The 11,882-nt window shown below is 36.3% G+C and overlaps 1 protein-coding gene across 1 annotated transcript; it reads right to left on the reverse strand.

Annotated features, from left to right (window-relative positions):
* Positions 1 to 9,704: 9,704 nt before the first annotated feature.
* On the reverse strand, positions 9,705 to 10,875 carry LOC121239959 (zinc finger protein ZAT5-like). The gene has a single exon (XM_041137373.1). The coding sequence runs from the start codon at positions 10,725 to 10,727 to the stop codon at positions 9,810 to 9,812; it is 918 nt and encodes a 305-aa protein (XP_040993307.1). The 5' UTR covers positions 10,728 to 10,875; the 3' UTR covers positions 9,705 to 9,809.
* Between the last annotated feature and the right edge of the window lie 1,007 nt (positions 10,876 to 11,882).

An 11,882-nucleotide genomic window follows, 5' to 3' on the forward strand; every position in this document is an offset into this window, starting at 1 on the left:
GTTTCTCCATGTGTTTGCTGACTATTGTTCTTTTGCATCTCCAGGGTCAACACAACCATATGTTGGGAAATCACCTCAAATTGTCTTCGCATGGCTGTCATCTCAACTTCAATGGATTTAAATTGGTTGTTTGTATGTTTAAATTGAGATTCTGTGGATTTCTTTAAGGAAACAAACTCGTCTTGTAATTGTGTGAAACGAGTACCTTCAGCCATCAATGTTGGATTGAGGACTCGAAGGCTCTTGATACCACTTGTAACACTCAGCAGGGATTGAGAAAAAATTGCCCAACTTCGAGGGTGGGAAGCCTCCAAGAAATCAAGAAGATGAAGAAGAACTTTTCATTAACACTTTGCATAAAAATGAAAATAGGTCCTGCCAACATCACAAGTACCTGACGTCTCTAACAAACTCTTGTGAAATTACTTACAGGCCCTTGAGTATTAACCAATAGGAAATTAGCTACGTACAGACTAATAAAGAAAAGCAACAAACTATATCTTCTAGATGCATCCTTCAGAACCTTGTCTTTTCTCTTAGTGCGTTGACACCATCCCCACCCTTCACGAGATCGACAGTCTTCTTTAACCCCCGCAAGTCACTTCTGCTAGAAGCTCAGCCCTAACTCATCACTTTGACCCTTTCAGACTTTAGTCCCTTCTTCAAGTCGTCATGTAACACAGACTTCAGCCCTTTCTTCCAACCGTCGTGTAACATTTTCTAACTTCCTCGACGTTGTCCTTTGGATGATTCCGTCGGGGAGAGAGTTTCAATGGGGTTCTGGTTGCAAGAATATTGTAGGTTTGGGTGAGGGAACAAAGAGTATATATGTGATGCTTTTGGCACACTCCAGTTGGTTTCAAATTAGGAAATTTTTTCCAACTAGAAACCAAACAGCGGAATATATGGGCGTGTATAGAGAAGAATCCTAATCAAAATCACCACCTAAAAATAAAACAGATTTTATAAAAAGAAATACTAAAAATACTAATATAGTAACAGTAATACTAATTATAAAATAAAAAATCTAAACCCTAATTTAGGACCTGTATGTTACATAGTGGCTATGGATGACGGTAGTGCATGGTGGCAATGTTGGGTTTGCATGATGTGAGTTAGGCGTGATTGGCAATGGATGTGGGCAAAACCTAGAGCAACTTCCTTGAGCATAAATGGTCATGAGTTTCCTTTGCCTGCTTTGGTGGTTGGCAGCACACTATTGAGGAGCACAATCAAGGGGAGTAAGGGAGGCAGCTACAACCTTAGGTTGGGGTGTTTATGTGCATAAGGGGAGGATCTTAATGCATGGGTCTAGTGTTATTGCAATGCCCTTAACTCCGCTTGAGATTTGACGGAGCTCGAAGCATCGGGTCATACAACACAAGGTTACATATCCACATACACTTAACATGCTTCTAATAATATGCAGTATTCGTAGTAGATAATTTTTTTTATTTGTTTAATAGTACTTAATGTACTAGAATGCTAAATCCCAAAACATAAACATATTTTATTTAATATTCACATATCCAAAAGTTATCCAATAAGTCTGTAATGAAAACATGTATTGGAGCCAGCACTCCATAAGTACATACAAAAAATACAATTGTCAAACTAAACATCAAGCAACTCATGCAACTCATGCAACTCGGCAATGATCGCCGAAATAAAGAATTGGAGGATCGACTTTGTAAGGTCCTCGATGTCTTCTGTGGCCTTCTCAACCTCTTCTAGCTGGCCATGTCCTGATCCTTGATCTCCTGATACATCGTCTACCATTCCAGAGAGATTTATAAAACCCCAGCAAGTAAAGCTCATAAGCTACCAACAGTATGAATAGGCATGCATAATAGTAATATGACAAGTATGCTTTGTGGCATGAACTTGCACATGTGTGACATGACTTGAAAATAACATGACATGGACATAACATGGCTTGACATGAACATGACATGCTTGCATAAATATGAGACCTTGTTACATATACATGTACTTGTAAACGTGTAATTTTGGCAGTACCGGAGTTGGGTGCTTGACTTCGCTCCGAAAACTAGTTGCTTAAGTCCCATTCGAAGCCTGTTGACTATACTTAATCAATCCAGGGAATTTCACATTCAATTTATACACTCCAGAGTGGATAGAAGAGTTTCATTAGGATAACTTCACATCTTAGCATTTGGGGTTGTGATAAAATAGAAGAGTCATGCATAACTTGGAAAAATTTCATGACATACTCAATGCTTATAACATGGCATGTAACAGACAATCATGTGACAGATATGATGGCATGTCATTCATGGCATGTAACAGATAATCGTATAACAATAATGGATGACATGGCATGGCATGCTATAAAAAAATATAATAGTTACGCCAACGATAGGAGAAGAAACCTGGACTTTGAAGTCAAAGAATGGGTCTATTTGAACGTGTCTCCCATGAGGAGAGTGACTCGGTTTGGCGTGAAGGAAAAATTGAGTCCAAGATACGTGAGACCGTACAAGATATTGGAAATAGTGGGAGCAATTGTGTACCATTTGGATTTACTAACTGAGTTCCATGGAATCCACAATGTGTTCCATGTGTCCTTGTTGAAGAAAAGCTTTGGGATCAGACTCCAGCAGTCGTGGACCCTAAGAGTATATAGCATTGCAACCAAACCTGACATATGAGGAAAAACCTGTGCAGATTATTGATTGGAAAGAGATGGAATTGCGTAACCACAAGATTTCACTATAGAATCATAACGTTCGAGAAGCAACTTGGGAGAAAGAAGTTGATATGAAAGCCAAGTACCCTTAACTGTTAGGATTGTAGTGTAGCTTTTGCTTTGTCTATGCACACGGCTTAGCCGACTTTGTATTCATTATTTTGTACGAGATTACATCGCATCAGACAATTTTTGTACTTCATTTGTTTGGATATCAAATAAAGTATGTTCACTTCAGATTTGTTATGGCCCCCCATATGGATTGTTCTATAGGATTTGTTTTTCTTTATTGAGTTTACCTTTTGCAGCTTTCATGGTGCGTGAGAGGAAGACCGGTAGGAAGTCTACACTCTCAGCTGAGTGAGTGAGAGAGATGAGAGATGAGCGCCATATGAGGCGACTTATTGAGCTAGATAGGCAAATTTCTGCCTACTGGCAGGGGATGGAGAAGTGGGAGCACCACCAAACCCACGTAATGGACATCGACCATGACGGGAAGGGTTACAAGAGGAGGGATTTCTACCATGCCACCCCTCTACATGGATAGCTAAAGACAATTTTCGTGTAGGGAGGCCATTCGATGAGGCAAAGTCGAGTCGTGTTGTCAAGGAGCATGCGACTGTTCCTAAGCTCGAGACATCTAGGTCATCAATTTCGTCAACGCATTGAAGACGTCTTCTAATGTAGGGGCATGTGCCAGGCAATGACGACGACAATGAGGTCTAGCAGGAGGTTGTCCCTGTGCATTTCGCTAGCATGTACTATGATTCCAACAATGACGGATTGTACTATCTACCTCAGGATACCACTTTAGTCGATCCCGACTTACCTCCAACCGCATCACCTAGCAATTCTACGGTCAACGACAGGCTATAGCTTTGTGAGTATCTTCCTTTTTTGTTATGGTAGTTAGTTATATTTTTATATGCACACTCAAATTTTGAGGACGAAATCTTCTTTTTTGGAGGGGAGGATCTAACAACCCGAAAAATTTGATAGAAGAATTTCTTCATAGGTTAGAAATGTCATGAAATCATTAAGTTTTAGTCCGTTAGCATATCTAGATCCCAAACTACTATAGTGGCAGAGTTGCCTTTTTATTTAATTGAGGCACTTAGGAGTATACCCTGACCAACCTTTCCAAGGAATCTATATTCTTGATGGGTATGAAGTAAGTGCTTTTTGTCGACCACTCAACTATAGGGTGTAATCGGTCTGGTTCAGTCCAATTTTGTAATTTTTTTATAACCAAATCGGTATATATTGGTTTTGAAAATTTAAGAAATGATACCGGACCAATTCACTACCAAAACTGGAACTTCCAGTTTTTCCGGTTCCGATCCGGTTCTTTTTTTTGGTTTTATGGATTATCTATATTAGTAATAATATGATGTTTACATATACTAAACTATTAGTCTCTTTATATTATAGTATAAGTACATTATTTTATAATAATTAACACATACTAGTATGGTATTAAATTTAACTATAGTCTATATAAATTCTAAACTTTTTATATGAGTATATTGATCAAATGTGTAAAAATATATTTACAAATAGAATATAAATTTATTATGCCAAAAATGTGTTTATCATTGAGATATATATATATATATATATATATATCGAAAGTAAGTTTATATTCATAACTTAATATTAATGTTTAAGTTTAAGATTAAAATTTTATGTTATATTAATTTTATATTATAAAATTAAAATTTATATATTATATGTTATATCAAATGTTATATTAAAAATTATAAGATCGATTTTATGTTATAACACATGTTATATTTATTTTATTTTATAAGATTAATAGACTTGAATAATAAGATTACAATTTCATGTTATATTAATTAGTAATTTAGCATACAATATATATACTATAATATAAAAAAATTATAAATATATATAACGGTCCGGTTCGGTTTAAACCGATTTTCAAAATATGAAAACCAGTACCACACCGAATCGCTTATTAGTTTGGTTCAGTATAGTTTAATCGGTTTTTTGATTTTTTTTACACTCCTGGTCAACTATCACCTAAATAGTATTATTCCCAGCAGTAGTTCTTGGAAATCCAACTACAAAATCCATCAAGATGTCTTCCCACTTCTATTCTAGGATCGACACTGCTTGTAAAACACCTGCCGGTTTTTTATTCTCCACCTTAACTAGTTTGCAAACAAAACATCTGTTAATAAACTCTGCTACATCTTTTTTCATTCCTTCCCACTAGAAATGTTGTTTTAAATCTTGGTACATCTTTATACAATCAAGATGGGCTATATAGGGAGTATTATGAGCCTCCCTTAACACCATATCTCTTAACTCCTTGTTGACTGGAATCACTCTCCGATCATTGAAATACAGGGTACCATCTTCTTTGACCTTGAAGTCCTTTGCCCCTTCTAACTTCTTGATTTTAATTATGACTTCCATCTATTTACTATCCTCTATTTGGTGCTTCTTCAATTCTTCCCAATCTAATAGGAAGATCTCTTGGACTAAGGTTAGAATGATTTCCTGACTACAATCCCCTGATCAACATTCTTCTCATATTGTTCAAAAGATATCTTATTTCTGATGACGAAGCAGATGAATCCTCAGTTCTAGTCTTGCGACTTAGTGCGTCTGCTACCGCATTAGCGTTCCTGGGGTGGTACTTTATGTCGCACTGATAATCACTGATCAACTCTAGCCACCTTCCTTGCCTCATATTCAGATTCTTCTGCTCAAACATACACTTGAGGCTTTTGTGATCTGTAAAATCTAGAGGTGTCAAATCGTGTTAACGGGTCGTGTTCGTGTCGTGTCAAGATATGTATATTATATTATATGGGTCAACCCTAACCCGACTTGTTAAGTTTATCGTGTCAAAATCTTAAACCCTAATACGATCCATTAACATAACGGGTCGTGTCGTGTCAATCCGTTTTGATTCATTTATGTAAATGGGTTGAACAGATCCGAAATTAACCCGTTTGACCTAGTTAAGTTTAGTATAATTTTATATAAATGTTAAAATCACAATATCTATAAAAAAAAATATAAAACTAACTACAAGTCTAAAATTACAATCCAAACAATAAAAATATCAAAATTAAAATCCCAACAATTTTATTTTTAGGTATAAGGGTATAATTGTAACTTTAAATTTCTTAATGGATCATAACAAGTTATAACAGGTTGACCCGTTAAGCAATCGTTTCTTAACGGGTCAACCTGTTTTGACCCGAACTCGTTAAGGCTAAACCCTAATCCACTTTTATGGTGTCGTGTTCGAGTTGGATTAATGGGTCGTGTCACATTTTGCCACTCCTAGTAAAATCCTCACACTTGTCGCTGTACAAGTAGTGTCTCCAAATCTTCAAAGCAAAAACCACAACAGCTAGCTCCAAAACATGGGTAGGATAATTCTGTTCATGGTTCTTCAATTAACACGAAACATAAGTGACTACCTGACCTTCCTGCATCAGTACTCACCTGAGTCTTGCCTTGGATGTGTCACTATACACCACAGAAGACTTATAGGGGCTCGACAGTGTTAGTATTGGTGCCGTTTTTAGTCTATTCTTCAACTCAAGAAAGCTAGTCTTGCACTTATCGCTTCAAACGAACTTCACATTTTGCTTGGTTAGGAACAGTAAGTGGTTTGGACGATCTAGAGAATCCTTCTATGAACCTCTTGTAATGACTGGCTAGTCCCAAGAAATTCCAAATCTTGTGCTTGTTAGTTGGCCTTTGCCAATTTATCACTGCCTCAATCTTATTGGGGTCAACCGCTACTCCTCTACTAGAAATAACGTGACCTAAGAACTTTACTTCTTGTAGCCAAAACTTGCACTTACTGACGTTGGCGTACAACTCCTATTCTCTAGGTAGGGTTAGAGCCATACTTAGATGACTTCAATGTTCTTCTTCAGTCTTGGAGTAAAGGATGTCTTCAATGAACATGACAACAAAAGGTAGTGGTCGTACCTCGTTTCTCTATATGGCGAAAATTTGGGTAACGCATTAGCAAAAATTTTGTGAAAGTCTTCGATTATGGATATCCCACAGACTTCTTTGTTCCCTATTGACTTATCTACTACCATCACCAGAAATGTTGAGGCACCATCCTCAATACACCTCCTAGCTTATAAAGCCGAAATCACTGGAGGGGTGGCTTTTATTGACCTTTTTGCATAATTAACCCCATCCTCATTTGGGAGTTTAAACACAACTTCCCTCTTTTGACAGTCTACTTTAGCATAGTGCTTAAACATCCAATACATCTCTAAAATTAGGTCGAATTCCATCTGATTGAAGACCATCAAATCAGCCTTCTCTACCTTCTATTTTTACATGACACTCCTTAACTATTCGAGTATAAGCTACAGTATTCCCATCGGAAATTTCACTATTACTTTACGAGATAACAACTCAGTTTACAAACTACGTGTCCGAGCAATTAGAAGCCAAATGGATTGTCGATCTCAAGGGCAAAAATGACAAGAAAAAATGTGTACCCATTCAGAGCGGTTAGTCCCATAATTTTAACACAACATAGAGGGCAAAATGGGCACAAAACTCGAAACACATCCACTCTTTATATGGATGAAGATATTCCCCATTCCCATGTATAGAGTACGTGGCTTGATTTTATTTTCCTATTTCTCACTGGCCCAATTTTATAACTTGTCTCGGCTGACGTCTGTCTCTCGCCTGCCTTATCCATAAATGTGGCGTTTTCCATTCACACGAGTTACCCAAGTGTCAAATGTGATAGAGTCTGTACGTGTTTGAGATACACTGTTGGAGCTCTCTCTTTCTTTGTGGGCCCATGATCTGGCCTTTGTGTATGATGAGGGTTTTTCAGCTCAATTCAAATTGCTTAATTTCCCGTCGAGTCTGGTGCCTCAATTGTTGCTATCATGTGTCATGTGGTACGTATAAACGTACGCGACAATTAATAGCCCAGAACACAAAGGTAACCCTAGCTACTTTCGGGTTATATTGCCAATGTCAATGACGATCTTGACTCCCTCTCTTCGTGTATTTGGACATCTCGCGCATTCTACCCACATGTCGTTCGCTTACGACCAGCCGGCATTCACCAAAAACGTGCACATAACAAACTCTTACGCAAGCTAGCTAGAAGTGTAAGTGACTCAAACTCTCTCTCTCTCTCTCTCTCTCTCTCTCTCTCTCACAATTAGTTGATGTGTACAACACATATTAGTTGAGGAATAGATCATATGTTTACCATTATACAGGATTGAGAGGAAATACTATAAGAAAATTATTTATTTCAACGAAAATCGTTATTTTTAACAAAAATTATTATTTTTTGTCAAAATAAATATATTTTTATTATAAATAATCGTTATCGTCGTAAATAATTTGTTATAAATACTTATTTTTCTTGTAGATAGATGATCGAAATTTGAATCCAATAGTACTACTGGTATGTGTGAAGAGGACTAAAAATCCAAGTCTCAATGGTAAGATGGAATATAGATATATAGATGACCGAAATTTGATTCCAGTAGTACTGGTATGTGTGAGCTATCCTGACAAATTAAAAACAGATGGTGGGTCCAAATTCTATTTCTATATATGGAGCTCAAGTTATAACCAAATGCTTGTGGATGAGTTGGGAGTATCTTTCTAGGGAATATCAACGTGCATGGTATGGTCAAGACGCCATGAGAGAGACGTTCTCATATTTAGCTAAAGTGACTTGCAAAGTAAGTGATGACACCTACATGCAGTTGGTTCATTAGGTGTAACTGCTAGCCTAGAGCTAGCTGAAAATGAGTTGGGCGCACCACGTACGAAAAAAAAAAAGAATTAGATTATTAGAAAATAATTGAATATATAATTAATATTCAAGGAGTCTACTTTATAATTCGATCGATCTACAGAACTTGTCAATTTATTTTTTAAACGGTTTTACTTTTACGTACTCACGTTAGGACTTCTTGCATTTATTAGCTTAATTTGTTACAATACTAGTATGCAATTGATATCCTTTATAATTAATTCATTGAATTTGATGATAATTTAATACAGAGTAAAATGGACACAATAATATTAACCAATATTAAATTCAATAAATATTTATATAATTACTACTTCACGTAATATATCTATATTGGTTTTAAAGTTTGACCTTTTAATTTAGTCAAGTAATTAGAGAAAATCTCGTATTATAAGAAAACGAATATTTGTGACGGATTATATACGATAAGAATAACTACTTATATAAATTAGATTTATTTTAACAGAAAATAACTGATAAATAAGTAATTTTATTGAAGTACGATCGTAGGCAAAGTGCGATAAGGTTATTATTATGTCTATCAAAGACACATGATTAATTGTACATATGAGCTAAAATTATATATATATATATATAAGATATATACTTATTGGAGGCAGAATAAGTATCGAGGGAAGCGACTTAACTGAATGAAATATAATATTCTTTTTAAAAGTATATATCAGCAACTAGAAATCAGTTTTTTTTCATTATTATTATTATTATTATTATTTGAATGAGTGGACAAAATACAACGACTAAAATAAATATAAGATCAGTTGGGCAGGGGCGGTTTCACTGATCAGCTTTGCTATCCATTTATTATTCTCTATTGGCATCTAACGAAACTGGCCCTGCGTTAATGCACGCAGCCGTGTAAGAGTGAGAGAGAGTTTTTAACTTTATTGTAGCAAAAGAACACACAAAAGGAACCTAATCCACGACTTTTGGTTGTGGTGGTGGTGCTGCCAGACCCTTAGCCAGCCATGCCCTACTCTCTGATCTCTCTCTCTCTCTCTCGTGTTTCACATCGCTCTCCCACTCATAAATATATATAGTAAAAGATGCCCCCATCACTCGCTTTTCGTGAATGAAAGGCAACCATGTACACTGACCACTTGCTTACTCCAAGTATTCAACTACAACAAATGGATCATCAGTAGAGCCACCAAATACCACAAAAAAGAATTCAAAGAATTGATGATTTTCAATAATAGTCAATTAAACTAACGATAATATAATTCACATTGAGAAAACAAACTTATATCAACAATCTTTTCCTCCTCTACCTAGCTAGTAATGGCAATCCACCAAGACCGGAGAGGAGATCAAGACAAGGCTTTGCTGGGCCGTTGTAAGTTTCAACATAGTCTGATCTTCTTCCGGCGCCGGGAGATTAAGATCCAGAGATAGAATATTTCTTGGCTTGACTTCAACGTGCTGGGAGTCTTCCATGGTGGTGCTAATTGCGTCGATGCTCATGGCCACTTGGGAGCTTGTTGAAGCCGGCCTGTGCCGCCTCATATGGCCGCCAAGCGCTTGACCAGACATAAATTCCAAGCCACAAATGGAGCACTCATGGATTTTGGCCTTGTTACCATGCATACCTTTAATATTGGCTGTTTGGAGAGGTTTTGAAGGACTAGAACTATTTCTTTTGAATCGTGCTTCTTCAGGGTATTCTGTGAACGGTGTTATTGGTGCTTTTCTGATCTCCTGACCCACCATGGCTTTAGGCTTTTTGTGGCTTGCCCGGTGCCCGCCCAACGCCTGAAACGATGGGAAAGTCCGGTTACAAGTCTTGCACTGATGGACATAGAACCCACCCTTGCCGGTGGCCGTCTCAGAGAACTTTCGGACTCCAAACCTTTCCATCGGATCATTCCATTGGAGAGGTCGCCTTGGAGCATCCCCTTGGGCCAAGAGTATCAGACAATTAGCCATGTCTTCGTCTTCCTGATGATCATCAGTGCTGTCATATACATCCTCAGAAGTTGTTCCTGACGAAACTGAACCATAGGATCCAAATCCACCTCCGCTGCCACCATCAATATCGCTACTGGCAGTACCAGGTATAGCACAACCAGTACTTGATGAGCTAGAAGTGAGGATAACACCATAGGGGGACATGAGCCTTTGGCGCTTGGTGCTCTTTCCTTTGGCGATCTGGGTATGATCATCATACCCGGCGAGTACTGCTTGGCGTCCCATGTCAGCCCGAAAGCACTCAAGAGCTAGCAAGCTTAACTTAAAGAAAGAAACAAAGAAGGAACACGTAAAGCATATATAACCAGTTGAGAGAGAGAGAGATCAGAGAGATAATTGAAGTGGGCAAAGGTGGGGAGAGTGGGCGTCCTTATATATAGTGGAAGAGTGATAAGAAAATGCCCTTGTTTTTAAATAACGTACAGTTAATGGAAAGAAGCAATGGAGTCAAATGCATGCCGTCCCCTAGTACACTTGACCTCTTATAACTACTTTACCCTGAAGTCTTCCTTTCTTTTTTCCAACTTTTGCATCATCGACAAAACTACTTCACCTCTCAAAATGTACTGTTCTATTTTGATAGCTCGAAAAACAAAAATTATTTTTTTTATTTAATAATTAAGTAAATGATTTTAAGTATGTTGATGTATTTTTTTATTTTTTAAAAATATTTAAATGTATTAAAAAAATTAATAATAAAAAAAAATTAAAAGTAACGTCATGCGGTCAAATAGAACGGACTGCGATTCTTGAATTATTGTTTGAAATGAAATGGAAGTTTTATAAAAAAAATAAATTTATAAATTTATAAGTTAAATATTAAATTATAAATTTATTTTATTATAAAATAAATTTAATATATTATATAAAAAATGATAATATATAAATTTATTTTTATAAAATCAGTACTAAAGCTATTTTATATATAAGTAACCAGCTTTGAAGTTAGTCATCATGTCACTAACAATAAAAGTTGTCTTTAAACGCGCTTGAATTGCACGTAAGGTTAGCGAAGAAAAGAAAAATAAGATCAGATGTCTAGCTATAAAATAAATATATAAAAATAATCTTATAAATTGATTTGTCAGATTATAAAATTATTTTTATTATAAAATAAATTCAACGAATTATATAAAATTACGTTAGTTTATATGATTATTTTTATATAATCTCTTTATAGTTATAGCACTCATCCAAAATAAAAATTGCACATAATTAGTACGTACGTACGCTCCTATATTCATGGGTTCATAGTTCTCTTCATTTTTTTTAACAGGCGCTTGTTACATCTGATTCTTTATGGTTGTACCTTAATTTCTATGAAACCTTCATTTGTCCGCTTAGAATTTTGGTTTCCGAGCACTCTTGTCCAAAAGATTA

The sequence above is a fragment of the Juglans microcarpa x Juglans regia genome, chromosome 7D, assembly GCF_004785595.1.
Source record: "Juglans microcarpa x Juglans regia isolate MS1-56 chromosome 7D, Jm3101_v1.0, whole genome shotgun sequence".
NCBI lineage: Eukaryota > Viridiplantae > Streptophyta > Magnoliopsida > Fagales > Juglandaceae > Juglans > Juglans microcarpa x Juglans regia.

What these genes read in the sequence shown, in the direction of transcription:
- LOC121239959 (XM_041137373.1), bottom strand. Translation starts at nt 10,727, where the DNA reads ATGGGACGCCAAGCAGTACTCGCCGGGTATGATGATCATACCCAGATC.